The 26,840-nt window shown below is 44.7% G+C and overlaps 1 protein-coding gene across 1 annotated transcript in view; it reads left to right on the top strand.

The window, feature by feature from the left end:
* The window catches only part of LOC147705870 (arf-GAP with SH3 domain, ANK repeat and PH domain-containing protein 1-like), a 1,082,966-nt gene that overhangs the window by 398,813 nt on the left and 657,313 nt on the right, over positions 1-26,840 (top strand). Inside the window, exons 5-6 of the mRNA XM_086932322.1 lie at positions 25,280-25,329; positions 25,426-25,555. Coding sequence (XP_086788448.1) covers positions 25,280-25,329; positions 25,426-25,555 — 180 coding nt within the window. The remainder of the gene's footprint in view (positions 1-25,279; positions 25,330-25,425; positions 25,556-26,840) is intronic.

Here is a 26,840-nt window from a genome sequence, read left to right as displayed (position 1 = left end):
GGGACAGGAGCCTTTTGCTCCCTTGTAGTTGTGTACTGTATTGTAGCATTTATATAGCACTGCATAACCTGTTGTGTATCTTTGGATGCCTAGCATGCTGCACCGTGGGAGAAGTGCACCACCAGGAGTTTTCTATGTCTTATCCTATGTAAGAAATGTTTTGCTGTTGTGTGTGGGAGGTCAAGAAAGTTTTTTTGTCTTGGGGCACAACGCTCAGCAGTGTGATGTAGGACCTGCTTGTGCTTGTTCAGACAGATGTATTTCTCCCCATGACAAGACCTCCTTGACCTGGGCTTTTCTCCACTTAAAATTAAACATTCTTAAAAACCTATTTAATCCGGGAACCTTAGCTCTCCCAGACTTCGAATGTTATCGCCGAGCATCTCAGCTGCAGCATTGGTCTCTGGCTGGATGAATCTCCTAATTGTGAACAGATCTTATTGGCCAGATGCCTCCCCAACATTAGATTGAGTATTTCATTGCTAGGCAGATGGGCCCTGAACACCATCATTTGGTCTCCTTGATGTCCATAATCTGGAACTGGACGACAACAAAGGTGTTAAAAGGGGTCCTGTTTTTGGCAGATGTGACACACAGACTGTGGTGCAAGGCCAGGGCAGCAGGATAGATCCAGGATGGATGCTGCATAATGCACCACCAATGTGACGGAGACAGACTCATGCGGTTTGAAGAGGCTTGGAATCATTTTAAATTATGAGATAGCCATTTTTGTTTTACAGTAGACTATCAAGGATTGTTGAACTGAACACCTACATCAGTTACACTGGCTCTCATTCAGGAACTAACAGAAAGATGGAAACTAATTTCTGCAATATAGAAGGAACTCAGCCACGAGTACCTGACCACACCCTCATGATACAGGATAAGTAGGAAAGAGATCTAGATATATAGTTTATGGACGAAGAATGGGATAAAACGCCAGCCTACCATAAATTAGTGACAAGCAACGCAAACTTTAATTTTACGAAGTTTAAGATCTTTACAGAGCGTAGCGCACTCCTACAGTAAGGAGTAAAAGGTTTCTCAGCAAGAACGAGTGACTACCAAAGATATCACTATGGGGAAGCTGACTTCCTCCATATGCTATAGACGTGCCCAGTGGTTGATAACTCATGGAAACAATGTATAACTGTGCTTAGAAGTGCAGAAGGAATTACAGTCACTCAATCCCCTACATTTTTTATATTAGGTTTTTAGTCCACATAGTTGGGTCCTTTACAGGATAAAAGGAAATGTAATTTCCTATTCATTTTAAGGCAAAATTGAATATCTGTATCTATATTGCAGGTGGCCGGGGGTGGAGTTTGGGGACTGGTCCCAGCATATTCTCTCTGCTGCTTTGGGTGTGGACTGGAGGGCTGGGGAGTGGCTCCCTCTCTATGGAAGTTGGGTGATGAGTGGGAGGTGGGATAATTATGGATCACGGGACTGAAATAATACATCTTATTTGTTAATGTTGGAATATATGATTACCTGCACTACCATGCTTACAATCTCAGTAAAAAGGGAAAATTAATATCAATATAAAGTCTCTGATGTGACGTTAGCAAGCAAATTGGCAGAACTCCATCTAGGCCCACTCTGTTTAGATGGACATTCCACCTTATTGTGAAAACCAGAAACACTTTGACCAAAAAGAGCTCTTATGCTCCTAATTCTTGGAGGGATCTATATATCTATCCCTCAACTAAAGACAAATATTTTTTAACTCTATTTAATAGATTCTCGAATAAGAATTCGCTAAACATGTTCCGCAGATTGGGCTTCCCTGAATTTATAAGGCATTCTTCATTGCTGAACTCTGAGTAGGCAGAAATTTCTATCAAAGAAAGACATGTTGGCTGCTATCCTAGGTAAAAGACAACAAGCATTTACAATGCAATGGTTTCGCCTTTGGAAAAGTTAGAGCTATTGGCATTGCTCACACACAGAGCCCCACACACAAATACACACACACACACGCAGTCGGACACACACACACAGAGCCAGACACACACACACAGAGCCAGACACACACACACAGAGCCAGACACACACACACACAGCCAGACACACACACACACAGCCAGACACACACACACACAGCCAGACACACACACACACAGCCAGACACACACACACACACAGAGCCAGACACACACACACAGAGCCAGACACACACACAGCCAGACGCCCACACAGAGCCAGACGCCCACACAGAGCCAGACGCCCACACAGAGCCAGACGCCCACACAGAGCCAGACGCCCACACAGAGCCAGACGCCCACACAGAGCCAGACGCCCACACAGAGCCAGACGCCCACACAGAGCCAGACGCCCACACAGAGCCAGACGCCCACACAGAGCCAGACGCCCACACAGAGCCAGACGCCCACACACAGAGCCCCAGAGCATAATTCCAAGAGCCGCACGCAGTGAATTCCGGCACCACCCACGCCCCCTATCACCTTTCTGCAGCTCACGGGACGCCGCCCGCACCCGGCCTGCATCCGCCTCTGCCACCATTAACTGGGGCTAGGCCGCGCCGCACTCACTACCTCCGGGACTGGGTACACAGGGGCCCGCCTTCACTGCAGCGGCGGCAGTCACCAGCTCCAGACTCCCCCTGCTGGCAGGACCAGTGCACCTCACGTAGGCCCAGGCTCTTTATATGTTATTTATTCACTGCACAACGAGGCGCTCGTGTGGCCTCCAGAAGCAGTTCCTTAGCCCACTCCACACTTAGACCGCACGCCCGCAGGCTCTCGATCCCAGCTCCGACGGGTGGGGGGGACATGGGGTGAGGGGTTTGGGGGGGGGTTACTGCTCACCTCAGCTTGTATCTTCACGCAATCTCGTACCCCTGATCCAGGCTAGTACTGGCACACCCTGTTGTGAGAGCGGCCTGCGCACATGCACGCTCGTGAGCCGGCTGCCTCTGTGTGGCCAGAGGTTGGGAAACATTTAAGAAATGCGCCCAGGGGCGAATTTCTTCGAAAAGAATGATTAATCTACCAATAGGCGCAGGCTTCACGGGCGCCAGAGAAAAGTGAAAAACAGCCAAATATTTGTGGCAGAGGCCGGCGGAGGACAAACGGGCGAGAGGTCGGACTCCCAAAGAAAAGATCCGTCTGGGGTTGAGTCAACAGGCATTTCAAGTAGATTTGGTAATAGTGTCCAGTTTTCTCTCTCCTGTAGCGGCAGTTGTGGTATGAAGGCTACCGTTCCCTGCCTATCTCTGGATGGCAGGCACCCCATGGACTGTGAAGGGCAGGGCATGTCGCCCTCGCCTACCCCCATCCGGGCTGTCCTTTGAAGCCACTGCTCTTGACGAAGGCTATGTTCAGCTTGACGCAGAGCAAGTTTCTTAAATTTTACGTCATCGGAGAACCAACGTTGTGCTTTCTTGAGGTCTGAGTGATTCAGAATAACAATGTGAATAGAAAAGAATAGGACATGTCTAGCTCTGATAGCACCTGTCAAGCTGCTATGAGAGAGAACATGCATACTAAAGCTGCACATTTAAGGACAGCGTAGTAACACTACTATACATGAGAGCTTGCAGTCCATCTAAAGAATCGAGTCTCTATTTTTCCTACCTATTACAATCTAGTGATGACATCACTAGTCAGCTGTGATAAGAACATGATGTGTCAGAAATGCTTGAAGCATTTACTGCTGTTCTGCCAAGTCTACATAATCCTGTTCTCTTAAATGTCAAAACTGCTGACTCCATTCCATTCAAAAAGCTGTATTCTATTTTTTACAATCATAAAAGCATATGCAACCAGCAATACATCAGGAATACAGTTTAAAACAGACACATTCCTTTATTTTGATCTGCATAAAAAAGTAATTTGTAACGGGCTAAAAAGTGCAAAAGTGAGTGGTATATGGCAGCTAAAAATAGCCACTATTTCACCCAGTTATATGGGCTTGAAGTGAGAGCCTACTTGAAAATACTTTTATAGAGTTTTCTTTTGCTTCTAAGCTGTTGCAAAAGCCAGTTAAGGAGACAAAGGAGAAAAAGTAAAACAAGTGAAATTGTCAACATTAGCAGCACTATTTAGACACTTTTGCAGAAGATGAACCTAGTTAATGCAATGTTTGTATATCACAATGTGCTACCAAGTTTGCCATATCACTCCTCATAGGCCAAACGCCATGCTTTTAGTCCAGGACTTTCACTTAACACATCACTGCATTCTTTAAGTTATCGGTTTGATTAGCTTCCATTGAACTAATTGTACAAAGACAACTGATTACAACAATTCATGAAAATAAAGTCCAGGCCTGAACACATGATTTGTAGTGGATATGGGGTCATCTGGTAACCTTAAATGTGCCATGTGTTAGTTCTAAAGAGATAAAGATACTGAATTTGTAATCCATCCAACCTTTTTTCTTGTATGTGCATTGTGTGCAGGGTCAGACTGGGACAGAGAAATAGGTCTGGATACCAAAATAAGTGTCCCCCATTAGTAAATAAGTAACTCAAATAAATGGGCCTCATTCTGCCAATCGGGACACTTTTGAACTTAGAAAGGCCGAGCTGTATGTGTGTTTTCCAAGGTGTGGGAGACTGCAGGCAGTTGTGCTTGCTGCAGGCACTGTTTGTGATAATATCGGGAAATCAACAGTAAAAACCGAGCCACCACGCCATATAAACGGCATACGAACAGCCAACAAAAAACTGCCCCCCACACTGACCTGTCAGTCTAGCGCTGCCAGATAGCCCCGGAGTCCAGTCAGTCCTGTCCCGGGTGTGTGTGATGTGCCTCTGTAAATTAAATATAGATGGGCACACGCATGCTTTCTGCCTGTTGGTCTGTGCACTTCAGCACGTTTGAATGACCTGTGTTCGTAGGTGCCTGTGCATCTGCTGGACTGTGGTTCACGAGTGATGGTCTGTGTGTTGGCCCATGTGAATTTGAAAACACATTTCTGTCTGGTGAAGTGCATGTATGATTGCAGGTCTGTGGACAGGGTGTACGGCACAGACCGGCACAGCCCGTGCCTCTCCAATCTTTCTAGCCTTCTGTCAGCCCATCTTCTCCCCAGTCCATCGGTCTGTCTGTGTGTGTGCCGGTAAGTGTGTTGTCTGTGACTGTGTGCATGTGTGCTGTTTATGTGAAGCTGTGCCTCTGTGTGTTGTCTGCATACATATCTGCATATATGCATGTTGAACTGTGTTTATGCGTCTGGATATGTGTTGATGTGTGCGCATGTGTGATTGTATGTTTGTCGGTCCATGTGAATGAATGTGTAAGCGTCCATGTCTGCGTCCTGGGTGGCTGTAGGTGTGCGATCTGCATCTAAAAGCACGCATCTTTGTTGTGTCTGTGAGTATAGAAGAATATACCAGGTGGGCCCTGCTGACTTTGTGTGGACGTCTGCGGTGGGGTACATCGGCCCCGGTTCCGCTGAAAGCAGGGAGCAGTTGTGTAAGCTTCCTGTGTGTGCTGCTACTGTCTGAAAAGAAGTGTTCCCAGCGGGTGCCATAAGTGCCAGTAGACGGGAACTGCTGAGCAGGCACTTTTCGATGGTTTTGTGCAGACTGCCCTAATGAAAGCCAGAGCTGCGCCACTACAGGGACGCCCCGGGCTCGGAGAGGAGATGGAGCGCGCACGTGACGCACATACATGGAAAGAAGCTACAGACACTTTCATACCAGCCAACGCTGCCACCGTTTGAAGCAGGACCCGGAACTATCTGCTTTTAAAATATTTTTCCATATGGAGAGATCTCCGTGACACCCTTCCACACCCCACCAGTACAGAACTCAAATGTTTGTAAATACAAACTCACTGCACGAAGGCAAAGGCTTCTGGGCGCACCGAGCACCAGGACACACGCACTTATTCCAGCAGAGGCGGGCGTGCAGCTGGCCTCTCTGCGTAATTTAGAACATACAAGCGGCAATTAATAAACGAGCACCTACGAGGACAGGGGGGGGCGGGAGAGGAACGGACGGCGGGAGGGGGCGGGAGAGGACACAGGGGGCGGGAGGGGGGCGGGAAAGGACACGAGAGGAACGGACGGCGGGAGGGGGCGGGAGAGGACACAGGGGGCGGGAGGGGGGCGGGAAAGGACACGAGAGGAACGGACGGCGGGAGGGAGGCGGGAAACGTGGGGACGGCGGGAGGAGGGATACAAGGCAGGACAGCAGCAAGCACGGCCCGGCCGGACCAGACTCGGGGGCGTTCCCGGCGTCGCGTGACGTCGGCAAAAGCCAAAGAATCTCGGGAACGCCCCCGTGTCTGGTCCGGCATTGATGGACAGGCCCCTCGTCCAATGGCTAGGCTCCATTTATGGAGCTAGCCAATGGGACGGGGGGGCGTGTTCCATAGTGCTTACTATACTCAATAGATTTCTCTGGAGGAGGAGCCTAACGGCTCCGCCCCCCAGCGAAACCTAAAAAGTGCTGACCATCCAGCTCAGGGGCGTAGCTTTCAATAGAGCAGCAGGTGCGGTGATACCTGTGCACGAGTGTAAGACTGGCCCACTGCAATCAAATTACATACCGACCAACTCGCACGGTGCCACGGTGTGACACACGATATCGGCTCCCATCAACCGGTCTCCCGCTGAGGTGTCGATATCACATGGTGGCAAAAAACGAACTGAAAACCCCTGCAAGTAGTGGTTTTCCATCTCTTTTTCGAGGCTTTGAACAGCCTTAGTCAATTAAGGGGTGTGGAAACACCCCAAGACAGCACCAGAAATCTTGGGGGGCGGGGGTAAAAAGGGTCTGGTATGTACTTCTTGGCACGAGACCCCGCCCCCTCCTCACACGGTGAGATTGTTCTTTAAGTTGGCAGGTATGAAATTATATATATTTTTTTACAATCAAAACAGGGGATTTGGGGGTCGTTTTCTTTGCTTGCATCTGAGACATTGGCACCCATGCTTAACCACTAGTCATGCTCGCATGAATTCAATATTATTGGAGGGTCGTAAACCACGGCAAGTCTGGTCCAATTGGCTCATGGGCTGGTTTGGAGGATCGCAGGATTAAAATTAGCTTTTCCACTTATGAGGAGGGTAAAAACGTAGTGCAACCCACCTAAACGAGTTGGGTTCCAACTCGATTGTGGGAACGTAATAAAGCAAGTTACAAGAAAGAAACTAATTCACAACTATGGAGAACATTGAAACAGAAAAGGAAAGGGATTCTTCAAATGCAAACTTCAATAAAATAAAAACAAGTGTATGGTAAAGGGCATATGTGTTTTTTTTCTATCAAATCATCTGATTCATCAGGTGGTGGGTAAGATTGGGCAAAACATATCTTCAGAATACTAAGAGCTGAGCCTACTAATAACTACAATTTGACCCTCCGTGATATATCGCATATGATATCACGAAAAAGCTTCTTTAGCAGATATATATGGACATAACTACAGACTGGGCTCCACACCACAGAGCCTGGGCGTACCTTGAACACCTTGCCAAACGCGCCGTCGCCCAGCTCACCGATGATCTGCCAATATTCCTCTGGGTTCTGGTCCCGTTTCACGTGCTCGTACTGTTTCTTCTTCTTTTCACTGCCCAGCTTAAAGATTTTCCGGAAATTAAAGAAAGACATCCCGGCGCAGGAAATAATCTGTACCCAAATGAAATCCTGGTCTGCCCAGCAGCCCTGGAGGTCTAGGGCCCCTGCCCTCAGTGGGCAGTGTCCTCTACTTTCGAGAGAGAGGCGGGTGCTGCCTCAGCTACCCAGAGGGGCCCAGCAGCCGGGCCTGCAGAGAGCTGAAGAAGTGATGGGGGGAGAGGCGCGCCTCCTCCTCCTCGGGCAGGGCGAACTTCGTAAGATGGCATCAGTGGCAACAAGTCTCTGGGGCGGGGAGGTGGCACGGGCAGAGCCGGCGTCACCGCTCAACAAACCCACAGCCCATGGATGGCCGCTCTCCAGGATCCGCTGACCGCTAAATGAGCCGCAGAGAACACGACCCCCGGGGCACCTGCCCCCTTGCGACCCAGGCCCGCTGCCTTCCCAGTCAGATGGTAATGGAGACCGCCGGATGGACAAAAGTAGAAGGAGGTCAGCTGACTGAGGAAGGTCCGCGGCGCCAGTCCCAGAACGGCCAGCCCCGGCCTCAAGAGCCCTCCGGAAAGGGTGACACCGGACTCCCGCGGATCACCGCAAGCTCTTGCAGCCTCCCTCCTCTCAGCACAGCTTCAACCAGGCAAGTTAGTCTGCGCATGGGTGAGAACGCGTCACGGCAACGACCATTGTAAGGTCAGGCAACCTTTCATAGTAAGTAAGAGGAGCCCAATCTTAATGGATAAACTGCCCGTTTCTTGCGCCTGACTTTAACATGTCCATAGAGGTACCACGAACATCCCGGTTCCTGAGCCTTACAGCTTCGTAAGTCAAATCGCCTTCACGCCTACAACCGAACATTGAACGCACTGAGGCGTGAGGCCAGCTTGTGCATTCGGGTACCGGCCATCTTGGTACGGGGAAGTGTGATTTAGGCAGCAACGATATAAACATTTAGTCTTCATTAGGGATGAGTAAACACTCTTCAGAAGTACTAGATAGGACACGGGGGGGGCGGGAGAGGACGAGGGGGGCGGGCGGGAGAGGACGAGGGGGGCGGGAAAGGACACGGACGTCGGGAGGGAGGAGGGAAACGTGGGGACGGCGGGAGGAGGGACACAAGGCAGGACAGCAGCAAACACGGCCCGGCCGGACCAGACACGGGGGCGTTCCCGGCGTCGCGTGACGTCGGCAAAAGCCAAAGAATCTCGGGAACGCCCCCGTGTCTGGTCCGGCATTGACGGACGCCTCTCTGTTCCAATGGCTAGCCTCCATTTATGGAGCTAGCCAATGAAGCAGAGAGGCGTGTTCAAGTCACCCATACTAGAAACTACAGATTTCTCTGGAGGAGGAGCCTAACGGCTCCGCCCCCCAGCGAAACCTAAAAAGGAATAGTACCTACGGGAAATGTAACAGATTCCCATCAAGACTAGTTTAAGGACTGTATAGTGAAGTATTGAACATACTGGAATATGTTGTATAGGGTTTCGCATTGCATGCTGGATACTTGTGGAGAAGTGTGGCTCAATGGTTAGAGCGGCAGACCCGGATGCAGAGGTCTGGCCCGGGTCCAGGGTTCAATTCCCACCTCGGGGGGGTCTTGGGCTCAATTTCCTCGAACCTGATAATTCTCGCCTTGGTACCTATTCTAATCATGGGTCCCATTCTGCAACTCTGGGCAATAGCTTGCTTAATCTCCACAACGGCCCCAACAGCCCAGGAGTGGACATTTCACAGGGAAAAGTCAGGAAGGGTTCCACAGTGGTATGCGTTACAGCGCCAGGACACCCCAGTTGGGGTATTAGTGCGCTTTACAAGTACAAATTACATTTACATTACATTTACTTGTACAGATTACTCAATAGCAATCGGCAACTTGTTTTTGTGTATTTAGGTACATAAATTGGACATATATATATAAATCTAATGTTCTCTACTGAAAAAAAGTAGTTTTGATAAATTGTGTGATGAAACTGTGTGAGGAATACACTGTAGGTCAACATAGGGGAATGTCAAATATCATGAATATGGAAGGGAAGGGCCCTCGCAGGGATCTCCTGATCAGTGATGCTTCTGGTATGGATGACCATGGGAGAAAACGACTCACACAGCACACAGTTTATATCTACATGTAACCTCCAGGTTGTCCTTTTGTGTTAAATGGTGTTTTTCACCTGTTTCGTCTCTTGTGGCTGTTGCAACCTGTTCTCACCAAATGTTTAGTACTGTTGCTTCTGAGTATTGTATGTAATAAACACTGCATTAATACACGTACAGCTGAGCGTAAACACACTTTACGATTTAACACAAACCATCACAGGTTTACCCCAGAAATAAGCCAATGAGGCAAGTGGATGCATGAGGGCATGAGCGTATTGAATGTATGAATGGTGAGTATGAGTGCATGGACTGAAGCAGTATCAACCAAGAGGTAATATAATTTTTATTTTTACGCCAGACCTATTGGCTTACCAATGCTTGTTTTAATTCTGAAATGTGTTTAAACGCTAAAAGCATCAAGCTCTGTGAAAGTAAAAGGGAACTGAACCACAGCATACAAAGGTTGGCGGCCATAGTGCAGAGCCGAAGGCCACGGCGAGCTCTGCTTCTGAAGCACAGCGAGCAGATAATGGAGGCTGCAGGGAGAGCCCTGGGATTGTGGAGATGGTGCGCATGGATGAGCCAGGGCTACTGCAGCGAGTAAAGGTCAGCGAGCTGACAAGGTGGGACGGTGAATAAAGAGCAGGGCGCTCACATAGGGAAATGTCAGGCTAGAGGTAGGCCTGGCATCAGCAGCTGCACGGGAACCGGAAATAGACCCTGACGACATGCGCAGGACAGCACACGTTTTGCAAAGAGGAATTCAAGGACCTTCTGTTTCTCGAGTGATGGCTACTTGAAACAAAGTTCAAATCTCATTGGTTACCTTAAATGACTGTCTGGAACACATCGTTGACTGACACTCAAATCATGTAAGTGCAACCAGGCCCGGACTGGCCGTAGCGGGTACCAGGCAATAATCCCCCAGTGCGCTGTACGGGTGGGGGCCGGTGTTGGGCCCCTGGGGGCCGATTTTGTTACAGGGCTGCATAGCTGCAAAATCGTTTCTGTAACAAAATCGGCCGAAAACCGGCACCGGCAAAGAGCTCGGCGGCACCCCCAACCCCCGGAGAAGGGGAGGGGGAGCGGCGGCCGAGCACTTTCCCAGGGACTGTTTTAGTTCCCAGTCCATCCCTGAGTGCAACACCACCTGAACAACTGGCTGAACGACGGCAAGAATGTCATGCTCTGTAAATATGTAATATATAACTGCCCAACCCTAATCGCTTTTTTAAAATGTAATCTTGAGTGATTTGCAACTTGTATATATGTAACTCTAACCACTAGTATCTGTTGTAGGCTTATATGCTTACTACCATTCTCATGTGAATTTAGTGTTTCTGTTTGTATCTTTTCCTTGAGTGAATTTTCAACTTGTATATATGCAACTCTAGCCCCTAGTGTCTGTAGTAGAAGTATGTACTTACTGCCATTCTTTTGTGAATTTAGTTTTTCTGTTTAAATCTTTTATGTAACTCGTACTCTGAAATGCTTTTGTAATGTAACTGGTCCTTTTGTAAAGCGCTCTGACACCTTTGGGTAAAGTTTGCGCTATATAAAATCACGTTAACTAAATAAATAACTAAATGCCTAGACTGGTTTGAGCACAAAATATACTGTGGGAGCTGTAAAACTAAGGTGTGACATGGAAGGAATATGTTTTCTACTTGATCTTCTCAAGGGAATTTTTAACATGAGGTATGCCCTCTAGTACAATTTTACTAGGGCGACTACCTAAGACCTTTTAGTGTAATATGCATAATCTTTTGCTATATGTGGTATGTTATGCAAGTAGTAGGGAATATGTTTTTTCCATCTTCCATACTGTGCCTTTTCTTTGCCTTGTCTTTTCTCTATTTTATTATTCTCATTTTTTTTGCAGGCCCATGCCTTTCTCCTCTTGTCTCTGATGAACAAACATTATATCCCTTTTTCCTCCTGTATCCGATATGCATGTCCTGTGCTTTTGTTTATTTCCTCTTTCTGCTGCTGTCTGTAGAGTCCTGAAATGTGCACTAGGACCCTTGCGGTTCTGGGAGGACTCAACAGAGGAATTACATAACTTGCTGGGAGGTGTTAAGGTATGGGGATTGACGGTTATGAAGTCAGGAGAGTGCAGTGTGTGATCATACACTAAGGAATTAAGATGTCTGATACAGAGCTCCATGTGTGGTGGTATTCATTTTGCAAGCTCTCAGGCTGGGGAGGACGCTACATCTGGCGACAAGTAGGGGATATGTGACACGAAGAAATGAGACTGCACTCCCTGAGAGTTTGCAATAGTACAGCAAACTTCTTTTGCAGGCCACGTGCTCCACAAGTCGATGAAAAGTAGCTTGAAGTAGGCGTATGTGGAGTCGTACTCCGCTCCAGCCCAGATATGGTAGATGAAGAAGTTGAAAGCCCTACTGAAGTGCGCATTCGAAAAGCCCGGCAGAATCTGCCGTAAGAAGAAATTTTGTGTTGTACCATAACACGAGTCATCATCAATAGAAAGTGAAATGCTAAAGGCAGCCACAACCAGGTATTATGCAAAAAGCTAAGGGCAGTGATGACCAGGTGCGAGAAACTAAATTGTTACTTACCATCAAGAAAGAAGATGGTACCTAACGACCTCAGACCGGGTGTGATGACCCAAGTGCAAGCACACGGCCAGTGCTCGTGCAGAAAAAACCATGAAACACGATGCAGCCGTGTTCCTAAAACCCCCACAGCTAAGAAGCAGAATTTTGGTGTTTTAGAAGATGATGCTAAGAAAATCATTAGGTATTTAAAGTACCTTGCCAGTGATGGAGTGAAAGAAGTGCTGAAGAAAATCTTGCAGTCTGATGCAATATCGTATACCATCAGATCAAAGAAGCTTTGGGAGCCAAGTACAATCCGATGCAGAATGTCAACTATGAAAGGTACATTTTCAATCAAGCAAAGACAGCAAGTTGGTAAATGATGGATGAGTTGGTTGAGTGACTTAAAGTGTTTATCAAACACTGCTAGTTCAGTGAGTTCATGGATGAAGAAGCCATGTGCCTTAGAGTCATTGATGGTTGTTGTTAGACTTGGCTTTTCAGCAGGTTAGCCTCAGACTTTTTGCTTTTTGGCCTCCTATTTTTGTCCTTGTTTTTGTTGGTTTTAGGACGCTTGACACTTTACCATTGCTATTCAGTGCTAAAGTGCATATGCTCTCCTTATAAATTGTGTAAGATTGGTTTTCCGTAATTGGGATATTTGATTTACTAGTAAGTCCCTGCTACAGTGCACTGTGTGTGCTCAGGGCCTGTAAATCAAATGCTACTATGTGGGCTTAAAGAACACACAAGGTGATGGACGGAATGTTGGCAAAATATTCACCCCAGTCACAGATCTAGGTTTAATCCATCATTATTTTGCTCACCACGCCACCCCAGTTCAGACATGGTCATATGCAAATTAGTCTTGACCCGGTGCCTCATGGGAACAGTCCAGCCCGAACTGCCAAGTCATGTCTTCCCTGGACCGGAATCAAGCATCCTAGGACCGGTTTCTGGCTATCAGCCGTCATCAGCCAGGATAGCTTGACTCCAGTGGCGTAGTGAGCACGGGACCCACATCTGGACATACCCTTCCCACATAGGGCGAACAGCAAAACACACATGGTGATGGACGGAATGTTGCACATTGGCAAAACATTCACCCCCAGTCACAGATCTGGGTTTAATCCATAATTATTTTGCTCACTGTGCCACCCCATTTCAGACATGGCCATTTGCAAATCAGTCTTGACCCTGTACCTCATGGGAACAGTCCAGCCCGAACTGCTAAGCCCTGTCTTTCCTGAATCAAGCATCCTGGGACCGGTTTCTGGTTATCAGCCGCCATCAGCCAGGATAGCTTGACTCCAGTGGCGTAGTGAGCACGAGACCAAAGTATGGGCATAACCTTCCACATAGGGCGAACAGCAAAACACACAAGGTGATGGACGGAATGTTGGACATTGGCAAAACCTTCACCCCAGTCACAGATCTGGGTTTAATCCATCATTATTTTGCTCACCACGCCACCCCAGTTCAGACATGGCCATGTGCAAATCAGTCTTGACCCTGTGCCTCATGGGAATAGTCCAGCCCGAACTGCCAAGCCATGTCTTCCCCGGACCGGAATTAAGCATCCTAGGATGGGTTTCTGACTATCAGCCGTCATCAGACAGGATAGCTTGACTCCAGTGGCGTAGTGAGCACGGGACCCACGTCTGGGCATACCCTTCCCACATAGGGTGAACAGCAAAAAACACAAAGTGATGGACGGAATGTTGCACATTGGCAAAACATTCACCCCAGTCACATATCTGGGTTTAATCCATCATTATTTTGCCCACCACGCCACCCCAGTTCAGACATGGCCATGGTATCACTCTGTGGGCTTGCTGCATTGGTTGTGCCACCCACACAAGTAGCCTTTCAAAGGGTTCTTAGACCTGCCACTGCAGTGTCTGTGCATGGTTTTTACTGCCCGGTCAACCTGGCAAGTGCACCTACTTGCAAGGCCCTAACCTTCTATTTTCTTACAAGTAAGACAGCCTCAGGTAGGCTCAAGATACCCCATGGGCAGGGTGCAGTGTATGTGAAAGGTAGGACATGTACTGGTGTGTGTTGCATGTCCTGATAGTGAAAGACTGCGCAATTAGTTTTCACTGTTGAAACGTGAACTTTCTCATAGATTAACATGGGGGCAGCTTGGTAACACTTTACCGATGTAGCTTGCTGGTGGGAGCTCATAGAAAAATGGAGTTTAGTATGCCTGAACTCAGGATTTAAAAATACATCTTTTAGTAAAGATGATTTTTATATTATGTGTTCGAAAATGCCACTTTTAGAAAGTGGAAATGTTCTTGTCTAACCATCTATGTGCCTCTCTGCCCATTTTGTATGCTCTGTGTGGGTTTTAGACTGACAGGGGCTGGTTTGTGCATTCACACTAGACAAACACCAGGGGGGTTGTGGTGTGTCCTGCCTTTACTGGGTGACTACTAGCCAGGCTGACTAGACCTGGCTGCATTTAGAGTAGTAGGAGGAGTTGTTGCTTGCACCTGAATGGACTGTGATTGTCTTCCACAATGCTGTCCCCACTCACTGGAGTGAGCTTGGCCTGAGCCAGACAGAACTGGATTATGTATGCCAGTGGAACTTTTTTTGTGCCAACTTCAAAGGGAAATGTGGTATAAATATTGGGGCCCTGACCCCAGAACTTTAGATTACTGCTGGACTGAGGAACCTGCCAGGGAGAAGAGCTGGAAGAGCTGTGAAGAGAGACTACCACTTTGCTGTGTGCTTTGCTGGGTTGGCCTGCAGTTGCTGCTTCTGTCTTGGGCAGGGAAAGGACTGGACTGGGCTTTCTGCATCCTAAGTATCTCTAAGGGCTTGATTTAGAGCTTGCCTCCTGTTGGGTGTCTCAGGGAAATCAAAGGCTTTAACGTCTTCTGGTTACCGGCTTCTGGAATTGGATGTTTCAGCTGCCACAGAGGAGAGAAGGTAACCCGACACTGTAAACTATGCCACTACCAGCTCTGTAACCTGAAGGCACAGTAGAGGGCACCACTACACTTTGCACCGCAGGCCTAGTCTCACCAACACCACTGGGTGACTATTACAGAGCCTATGCCTGCACCGCAACCTGAGGGCACTGCTCTGCTTCACACCGCAGCCCCAATGCCTGCTGGCGCTCCTGACTTCAAACTCAAGGAGTTCATCCTGCAGCGTGTATGACTTCAGGGCCCCGACAATTCCTGCACTGACTTCCGGAACAAACAACTCCTAACATTGCTCATCTGGCACTCACCGCAAGGTTTGACGCCTCCCCAACACCGTAGCTGGCCCGCAACGCCAGGACCAGCCAACACCAGGCTGTGATAGCCCCGGATGGAGTTATCGACTTCAAGGGAACTGTATGTAAACTCTATTTTTGCTTTATTCATATGTTGATGACCGTATGTTGGATTTTTATCCTTCTGGTCTTGTTTTACACAGATAAATATTGGATATTTTTCGAAAACTGTTGTGGTGTCATTTTGTAGTGTTTTCACTGTATTACTGGGGGTTATATGCAAATGCTTTATATACTGCCTCTGAGATAAGCCTGACTGCTCGTGTCAAAATACCAAGGGGGTGAGCAGGGGTTATATTAGATGTGTAATCTCCTTATCCTGACTAGAATGGTGGATTTTGCCTGGTTTAGGTGCATACCCTAGACAACCCGAAACCTATTTCTAACAGTTGTCTTTCAGACTCATTCAGAAGACGCCTTTTGAGAGAAACACTGAGTTTAAAGAAATTGCTAATGGCTGTGAGAGCTGAGTAACATGCAGATCATCAAGCCACTGATATGGATGCTAGAACAGTGCAAGTTGAATCAGTGTTTATAATGAAAATCAGATATAAGTAGATGCATGCAAGTCGACGTCCACAGAGAAGAAAAAGTTGTTTTCAATGTGAGTTTTCATTTCCGCATTAAAGGTAAGTGTCCTGTCATGGGACAAGCATGCAAAGGCTGTGGAAAAGAAAACCACTTTGTAACGTTCTGCAAAGTAAAAGTGGAACCAAATTCGTCACAGCATGAAGAGAAAATGGGCGCTAGAAGGTTCCAGAAGCCTTCTTGCCACACTCACAGGCCAGAAAGCAACAACAGTTATGACAAGTAGAAACCAGAAGAGATCGATCTTCGCCTAGTTCATCCTACAGAGATTCTTCAATGCCCTTTATCAAGCTGCAGTGAAGAAAATCGATGTGTGACACCGATATCGACCTAAGAACAACAGGCACATGTTGGCTTGCCTGCTTGCAAGGAAGAACAAAAGACAAAGGCAAACTGCCAAACAGAACAACTGAATTTATTTGGACACTGACCCAATCTTACAATAAAAGTGAATGGTTGCCCCACAACATTTATCTGTTGAAGCATGATATCATTGATCGCTTCACCGGTTCCACATAGTGGGTCTCGGCCATAGTGGTGGTGTCAAAAAAGGACAGTGGAGGTGCAGTGCACATCTGTGTTGATATTTGCCAAGCCAACAAAGCAATCGAGAAAGACATCCTTGTCCACACATAGTGGACTTGATCATGCAACTGAACGATGCCAAACTCTTCTCCCATCTTGACCTGAACAAAGGATATCATCAACTCGAGCTGAAAGAGAACTGTAGGTACATCACAATTATTTCAACTCATGTTAGTTTGTTCAGATACAAAGGTTGAGTTTTGGAGTGTTGTCAGCTGCAGAAATATCTCAGGATGTCTCCGTCAAATAATTCAACCTGTCACATATGCTTTTAATTACAGTGCAATGCAAAAGGGGGCAATGCAAAAGGAGCATGACAGGGCTCTTACACAAGTATGCCAGGTACTTGCAGATGCAGATCTCACTCTGAACGCAGCAAAGTGTGAGTTTCACAAGACCAAACTCAAATTCTTTGGGCGCATAGTCTCATATGGGGGAATGACTCCTGACCCAGATAAAGTGCAAGCACTGTCAGCTACTTGCCTGATTCAATGTGATTCCATCCTTTTTAGGCATGGCCAGTTATTGTCCAAGGTACAATTGTGACTTTGCTACTGTGAGTGCCGACAAATTCACAGTTTTACAAAAGTGACCATTGTGTTATATTGATTGTAGTTACTGTGATTGTGAGCCTGCCATAATATGTAACCTTTTGCAAGCCACAACATTGGCTCCTCCACTTTTGCCTGTTACTTCCCCCTTTTTATTTCCTTCCTTTATTTTTTCACTATCTTTTCCAATTTGTGTCTTCTCCTTGAATGATAGGTACAGGACTGTGCCCTATCACTTGTTTGTATATATTGTGGTTCTGAACACCATATCAACTTTATAATAAACATCCTTGACCCGGCTGGGTCCACGGATTTAAATTATAGTACTGACTCTAGTCTATAAATTCATCTTGTTCTTAAACAGTTCTCTCACTACTAGGACCCTTGTTCATATAGTACCATGCAAAGGAAACATGGTGACGGCACATTGTCCTGGAAAGTCCATCACATGGGACTCTTCACACTTTAAGCATCTACCTTACGTTCATCAGCTCCTTAAATCATGAATGAAGTGACTCCACCTAACTGTCCAGATCAAGCATCGAACCCTGTGCCATAGGTGCACATTGAGAGTGTGTCTCAACCTTCTCATAACACTCAAACTGGCTGACTAGTACGAGCACTTCAACTTATTGAGGAAATTTGACTGTTTGAACTTTTTATTTAACAGTGAGGGTGATGTAGTGTTGTGAGGCTGTGTGCTAGGGCCCTTATGGTTACGGGCGGACTCAAAAGCGGAAATACGTAACTTGCTCGGAGGTATTAACATGTGGTTATTAACAGTTATGATGTAAGGAGAGTGCACAGATTCTGACTTTTTTTACCACTCTATTGCGCTCATGTGTCTGATGCACATATTTTGTTTTTTGTTGTAACCTAAGGTCCCTTTCGCTAATGTATTCTAATAAAATTTCAAAGATGTTTCAATAACATGTGGTTTGCTAAACCTTCTGCCTGACAAGCAATCTTTACCATCTCTGAGCTTTTTTTTCAGTCAATGGATGGTTTTTGGTTTGGCATGAGCCAAGAAATTTTGATTTTACTGAAATTGCAAATACAGCATACTTGCAAGGTTTTTCAAACAGCCCCCCCTCTCCATTGGTCTGTTGCTGTTGTCATTCACATGTTTCTTTTGGTCACTACAACAGGAGGCACTGGATCAGCTCACTTAAGCCTTTGGCTAACGTCACTGAGAGTGGCAGCAGTCTGTCCTTTCACAAGGCGCACATACACACACAAAGTAGTTCTGTTTTATGCTTGAGGCTTCAATGGAGGAGTGTGTTTGTGTTTTTTTTTTTAGAAAAAAAATTCTTTTGCTTTTCAGTAAATATATTTTTACATATTGACGAGTACCCAGCACATCCCTCAACAATAAAGTTTTACAAAAGCAATGCAAATGAGCATCAGCAATGCAAAAATGTTTGGTGGGAAACGGTAGAGTTATTAGCTTTGTCAAAGCTGGCTAAGACCTGTGTTGTGTTTTGACAGCACAGCTGTCAAACACAGCTATCACTAGCAATATAGTTAAAGTTGGGTTTGGGTCTGCCCCTTCCAGACATTGGCTTACTTCGACCAGCTACTATCATCTTTTGGGTGGAGACTGTCAATTAAGCCTGGCTCAGCCCAATAGAGTGTTTATCTGTTACCTAGTGCTATCAACTGTTTGGGTGTATTTTTCCACCTCCACTCGTCTGCTTTAATTTAACTGTCTGTGGGAGTACTTTACAACTGCAGACGTCTCTGTCTGCTCCTGCTGGCTCACTCCCAAGTGTCTCACTCTAGTGTGCTTATACTGCAAAGCAATAGCACATGAAACCCAAACTTATTGAATTTGTTGATGGTGTTATGTCTTGATAATTCCGGTAATACACACTTTTGTTAGCTACATACACACGTTTAGTGTATGTGCTTGGTACACCGTGCAGCTCCGCACTACTATGGTACTCTCAAAGCATCTGGTAATAGTGCATGTTTATTTCTTAGGACGGAGAGTGAAAATATTGGAACTGCATCCACACTTATCAAGCATATGGAGATTTGGTGAGGAGTCAACTAGAGTACTGATGTCAGGGTTGGGGTAAATGGAGTGTGCGGTTACAAGCCAGGAAGGGGTCACTGCATGCATGAAGATAAATGTCCTGAAAACGTAATGCCTTGGTGGAAAAAAATAGAAATTAGGCTAGGCACCAAAGTAAAAGTGGCCCCATTAGCAAATCTGATAGCTAAAACTGTGGCCCACATTTGGAAATGGCTGCTGTTTTATAGTCGTAAAGACACGTTTTATAGGTGTTTTGCAAGGGATGGGAGACTGTATGCATTTGGGCTTGTGCGCAGACAATGTTTGTGGTACTTTCGGCGAAATCTCAATTTTTTGCAAACCTGTAGAGGTTATTAATAAGATTGCGATCGCACCACTCACTTGATTAGCTCATTTTATTGTTCATTTCCCCACATCGTTCATGACCTAGAAATCAGGAAAATTGAAACCGATAAAGGTTATACAGTAAGGAAATGGTAGAAAGTTACGATGAAGGAGGTTCAGGATGCCTATAGAAAACAATACTTGACACCTGAACAGAAAGAATAACCTATGGGTGTAGATCAGTCTATAACTACATCAAATAGCCAAATGTCTGATCATGTTGCATCCTGAACAATCAACGGTGCTAATTTAACTATATCTACAGATAGTTGGATCACCCTTGATCTTCAGCGGAAGAGACTAGAACTGAGACAAAAGGAATGCATATGGAGGACCGAATATGAACATTCTTTGAATTAGGAATTTGAGGCAGCTTTAAAAGAGTATAAAGGCCTTCTTTAAAAAAAACACCTAAAAGACAGACTTACAGAAGCTATAAACATTGTCTAACAACTCTAAAAACGATGTAAAATTGTTCATGACTACTCTAACTCAACTCCCTTGTTTTAGCTGCAGAGCAACCAGCCTCGCAAGACCTCTGTAACAACTTAGCATCATTTTTGACTGTTAGTATTTAATATTAATTATCACAATCAGTCTAAGAGGTTGTGCGGCCCATCTCAGGCTATTGTTAGAGATAGTGCCAAGCTTATACGAATGGAAGATGAATTCTCACCTGGAGAAGTCTTGGTTAATCAGCTTCCTATACTAAGCCTAGTCTCTATGAAAGACATGTTCATGTCTCCTAAATCAAGATCTTGTGATAACCCTTGTCAAAGAAGAATCTTAAAGGAATTGTTTCATGTAATGCAAGATCACCTTTAAGAGACAATAATTCAATAATATCTTGAATGGTACCAAAACAGTTCAAACATGGAATGATAAGGGCTATCATTAATAAAAAAACAGGCCATAATACAAAGGAATTAAAAAATGTCAGACCTATCACATTATTCCGCCTGATTTTTATTGTATTGCCAAGAAGCTATTGGGTCCAATCATGGGACTGAGTAGATGCTAGTCAAATTCTTGGATCAACTATGATCATGTGAGAAAGAATGAAGGTGTCTGCAAAGGGATTCGTCTATTGGATCTCTGCACAGCCTTTGACACAGGTAACCATGACCTACTAGTCAGTACATTTGATCAGATTCAGAGGGGAGACCCTTTTATGATTCTCCTTCTTGGCAGATAAATCAGTCAGTGGTTCTGTCCACTTTTCGTTCACAAAAAAGTCACTCTCTTTTGGGGTTCCTCGGAGCTCTTCCCTATTGCAGATTCTATTTAATATATATGTACAACCCTTTGTAACCTTATAAGATCTTATGACTTTGAGTGGTATTAATATGCTGCAAACCCCAACTTCTGCTAAAAGTTGATCAGAAATCCAGCAATTCTATTGGTGGGCTGAAAGAATGTCTCCTTGGACGACTTGGACCTTTCAAAAACTAAATGGAGAGAAGACAAATGCTAATTGTAGCTGGGAATGAAAATAACTGTATCCCTGATTTCTGGCCTGTCCAATTAAGAGACTCTCCGCTACCCGTTACATAGGTAAAGAACTTGGGGAGATATTTAAACAAAATAGACCTTTATTCCCCAAATACAAAAGGTTTGGATAATGGGCGTGGGTATTTCCCAATTTTATTTTTAAGTTACGTCTATGCCTCCCAGAAGAGTGTTGTCACGTCGTTGCTGCGTGTGTCGTATCCCATGTTGATTACTGCAATGTCAATTATATGGGCCTGCTTAGCAGTGCTTTTCTGATACTTCCGAGACTGCAAAACGTGTCTTTCAGAATTGCGACAATATTGAAAAATATGGTCACATCTCAGTTTTGTTCCTTCATGTTCCGCTTTCGTTTAAACTAGCGAGGAGAGCAATGAATGCAAGGTATGTTTGAAGGATACATTCCTGTGGAGTCCTTGGAGAAATTTGTTAAGTTAAATCTGCTACAACAGATGCACTTTCGTGCAAGAAGAACATTATCATCTATAGATGGGATGTAAGCCTTTGGAGCAAAGCGAACTTGCAGACTCTGGAGTATGGTGCTACCATACAGAATACGTATGAGAGCTGCAATGTTTGGGTTCACAAATCTTTTAAGGAGTATCCTTACTTTAATTAACCCATCATTGCTGAAGCTAACTGAACATTGTTACTGAAAATAGGCTATTACTCATTAGTCCAAATTCTGTCTAAAAAATAAATTACCTTATGACTTCCCACACACTGAAGTTGCAGGGCTATACCTAGAGTTCAAATTTAGTTAATCCATCTGCCCAGTTAAACTCTGCAAACCCTGTAATTGATGATGCAGACTGAATTGAGTCAAGTCATCCACTTCTTGTCCTTTTCCCCATTTATCAATTACTTTTATTTAATTGGGGGCAACTATGTCCATATGATAGTCTTATACAGGATCTAACCTTGGTTAGGGAAGGGCCTAAACAGGAGGCCTTCTAAATACCGAGCCCTTGACCACTTTCACTGGGTGACAGGCTTCTGTATTACCCATACACCTTTTTGACTTAAGAACTGCATGCCCGAATGGATGACTTCACCCTCCCCAAATGTTTCAAAACGCACTTATTTGCCAAAGAAATAAGTAATCTATACTACTATAATAAAGGAGAAACTTTCAGGCTTTGAGGCGGGTAAACTCCGGAACCACTGCGCCAATCTACACACCCGATACACCGTAGAAATTGTCAGGGTGTGTAGATGGTCATAGGCTATATAAAGTTTAAAAATAAACCTTATTTAAAAAATGTATTAAAAAAAAGTAGTCCCCCCCCCAAAGTAGCGCCGGCCGCGACGTGCATGCTCACGTCTAGGAGCGGCGTCAGAGCTGCGTCACGGGAGCGGCTGACATGGCGCGGGGGAGGAGCGGTCACGTGAGGAGCAGAGGACAGGCTAGCGGCAGTGCGACCAGCGGAGAGGCGGACATGGCGCGGGGGAGGAGCGGCGGCGGACAGGCGGTGAGGAGCAGAGCGGCGAGGAGCTGTCATCTCAGGAGCGGCGGCTGAGGTAAGCAGGCGGGTGTCGGGCCAGGCGGGGGACGGGGAGTTACAAAAGGCCATGTCGGGGCAGGCGGGGTTCAGGGAAGGCGGGGACGGGGACTAACACCTCCATTGACTCAGGCCAGGCGAGGGTCGGGCCAGGCGGCAGGCGGGGGACGGGGCGGGCATAGGGGGAAACCTGAAAGCTCCCGGACAAGGTCGGGACGGGCTGCTAGTCGTAACATAACTTCAGTATTCCTTCTGCCTTATCCGTGAGCATAAACAAACCTCTGCATGAGACTTTTGTAAAATTGCAGGCCCTGCTTAGTAGCATTAAAGCAAAAATGATGACTAACATGTTTGGTAGGACTACCGAGTTTCTATAAGTGTGCCCTTGATATATGTAACTGAGCAGTTGTCACACCATTTTGTGTACTTTTTATGCTATGCAATATGGAAGGTATGTTAAAGGCTATAGATTAGAGCTTGGAAATGTTGATTTTAGTGGGTGTATACCAATGTTTAAACTCCTGCCTCATTTCATTTCAATGAACATTGCAATATGAAATGCAACCGTGTAATTCTATTATCTAGTTTATGTTTACATTGTAACTGCCACCAGAAATGATTGTTTTGTATGTGATGCTAACAGAAAAAAACATGTTGGCAAACTGCGGCTTGGAATGATTAATTGCTAATTATCATTCTATGAAGAAAAGGAAGACTGTGATGGTTAAGAATATCAAGGCACGGGAGACATTTATATATGGGAATGCATCTTTGGCAAATCTGTTAATTATTATTATTTTTTTTTTTAAGTGTCAGAAAGTGACAATTAAGCAACACGTTTGCTGTGCCAGACAACAAACGAAATCAATTATATACACAGGAAATCCCCACACAGATGCTAGAGATTGAACCTGGACCGTTAGTGAAAAAAAAGTACTATCGGCCTTTTTACCAAAGAATGTATATATAAGAAAAAAAAAATACATGATCGGAACATCAAGACTTTTCAGGCACAAGAGACTACAGCCAGATTCATGAAGGTGAATAGCGCTCGCAAAGGGCCAGATTCTCAGAATCTGGCCCTTTGCGAGCGCAATTTTTGCATTCATCATCCCAAATGCAAAAATCGGTAATAGCGAATTCGCAAATTTGCGATGAATTACATTTAAGGATTCTCAATTTGAGATTCCTTAAATGCAATTCATCATCCATTTTCAAATTGCGAATTCGCTATTTCGGGCCGCTATTTACTGCAAGGTCAAACCTCGTGGTAAATAGCGAAAAAAAAATTCTAAGTTGCATGTTGCACACACACATGTCCTTTGGACATGTGTGTGCGCAACACCTGTTTAAATTTGCATTTATGGGGTGCTACAGGGTGTCCTTTGGACACCCCTGGCACCCTTTAAATCTCTATCTTATTTGCGATTAGCTAATTGCTAATCGCAAATAAGGAATACTCCCCATTCATTCCTATGGGCCTTTTGGCCCATAGGAATGAATGGGGAATTATTCCTTATTTGCGATTAGCAATTTGCTAATCGCAAATAAGGAATATGTAGGAATCGCATTTTATTTTGCGATTCCTACATGAATCCCGTTTTGCGAGCCTGTAATAGCGATTCCTTATGAATCGCTACTAAAGACTCGCAAAACGGGTCTTTGATGAATTAGGCTGTAACACCCGAATCTCCCTGAGTAAAAATATTTGTTATGTGTGAGGGAGTATTGTGTCCTATCTGCAGCCTTTTTAAATAATTCTTGTCTTTGTTCTACAGGAAAATAATATCTAGTCTTTCTTTCATTGTCGTGTTTTTCTTTTAAAATCTCTCTCGATTACCCAGGATGCAGTCTGCAAAATGGTGTCTGTGTAATTACTGAGCTGTAAAAGTTATTGGGCCAGCTAACGCTTGTGAGTTTATTAAGAGAATAATTACCATTTAAATAGTTTACCACATCTCTAGTGATAATTTTACATATTTTTCAAATACACTGTTGCTTCTACCTATCAAATGAGCCTGGCATGTGAAATCCGTTTGTCCCTGACAAAACACCTATCTATCAAGTGGAAGAGGTATGCCACTAGATGTAACTTTTTTAAGATCACAAAGGGCGAACCTATTTGGAACTACATCTGCTAAAAAGACAAACTGTGTTGACCTTTAGAAAACCATTGGTGACTTTTATGACACTGTGTTGAGGACATGACATCCTTCAAGAAGCAAAAGCGCTTTTGGATAGTGACTACTTAAGAGTGTCTTAAAATATACGTGTTTCACTAGCGAGAGTGAGTTTAACTGTAATGCACAATCAGTTTCTGGGTATCTTTAAGGTAATAGTTCTGCCTTTAAATCGGAGTGTTGTAGGTTGTGCTCTCGTCTATGGACTTTACTGTGAACTATACTGTGGTCTTTAATATTTATCCTAATGACCTTGCTAATGATTTTTTTTTAAAATTTCATTATTTAAATGTATTGTTGCAGAGCAGACTCGAAACCTTGATTATCCATTTTGTGAATAAACAGCCCTCTGCCTTTTTCAAATTTGTAGAAATCCAGGGAAATAATTGAGTAACAAATGTCATATTCCAATGCGACTTTCATGTTTTTGTTTCTTGTAGGATTTAAGAAAACCCTTTGAAAAATCCTGGAAAGACTATGAAAGTAAATTGTAAGCTCATTTTATTTGTAAATTTAAAAAGAAAATAACTGTTCAAAACTTTTAAAGATTTTTTTTCTAAATCTGAAAATGTACTGTATATTTTAGTGCAAAAATAGAGAAGGAAAAGCGGGAACTTGCCAAACAGTATGGAATGGTGCGGACTGAAGTGATAGGGGGCGAAATTGCTGAGGAAATGCAGAAGGAGCGTCGAATGTTTCAGCTACAGATGTGTGAAGTAAGGGAGGCCTCAAGGGTTTCACAAACAGTTGCTGCATAATCTTTTCATACAATTGCATATTAATGACTACACGTCGTCTATGTGCCGCATATAATTATGCATGGATATCTTTTGCACAATGTATGTAATGCATGAATGTCATAATACCTTTTCCAATCAGAACATGTCTGAATATATTCACAAACTTGATTTATGATTGGCTGGACTAATCACACTACAAAACCCTGCAAACCGAGTTACCCCGCCAAAGGTGGGAGACAAATGTTCATTCATCACAACCTTGCCACCGATCCCAAGCCACTAAGATCCAATCCTTAGATCACACCATCTTCTAATGTCGCCTTATAGCCCAGTGTTTTACATTTGCTATCATGTGCTGTGTTGTCAACATTACTATACATCCTATAGTAACATTTTCTTGCCTCCTTTGTGACCTGCTCCTTCTCTCTCTATCTAGTAGACATCATTTCTGAACCCACAACTTCTTACCTAGTACCAATCCTTGAGAACTGTGCATTTTGCCATGAAATCACATTTATGACCCCTCTTCTGTCATTTGAATTTGATCTGGGTTGTCAAATATACAAGAAAGTCATGATTATAACAGCCTGTAAATGAGCACAGCTCTTTTCTACTCGCTGTACCTTTGGCATCACTAACCCACGTACCCTGTAAAAACATCTCACACATTACCCAAAAATATCTTAATCTTCACTTTTATAACATTAACTTGGCTCTGCAAAACCATGGAGAAGCAAATGTAAAAAAAAATGGAAATGAGAAGTAAAAAAACAGTGTCTCAATCATAGGAGGGGAAATGGCGGTGCCTAATACATAAGAGGGTATACATAGAAAGAGGGCGAACAAGCATCTATCTGCTCGAAAACCTTTAAAAAAGTCCTGAACCTAAAGTCTTCAATCAGTTATTAGGCTTCTTTGTATTGCCCCGACGCCCCCCATTTAACGTAAGCTGTGTAGCAGCTAAATCTTGTTTTTTGTTAAATGACAAATTCAGACATTGCTCTTCCAGAAGAAAATCTTGGTGCCTACAAAGAAAAAGGTGTTAAAATGAGACCAGCAATCAGGCAATGCACAAACCATGATTAAGGTAGCCAAAAGTGATCCACTTCACTACAGAGCTCACAGAGGAGACTTCCTGATTTCAGCTCAACAAATGTGGAAGAATCGTTCTCCTAAACTGCTGTATCAAAAATATATCACTACACTCAGATTGAGGTTTTCCTACCTCAAAACTCACTTAGGAACATACTTTGTTATATAA

The sequence above is a fragment of the Lissotriton vulgaris genome, chromosome 7 (genome assembly GCF_964263255.1).
Source record: "Lissotriton vulgaris chromosome 7, aLisVul1.2, whole genome shotgun sequence".
Lineage (NCBI taxonomy): Eukaryota > Metazoa > Chordata > Amphibia > Caudata > Salamandridae > Lissotriton > Lissotriton vulgaris.
Note: the sequence above shows the minus strand (reverse complement) of the source record. Positions and strands in the feature narration are given on the sequence as shown.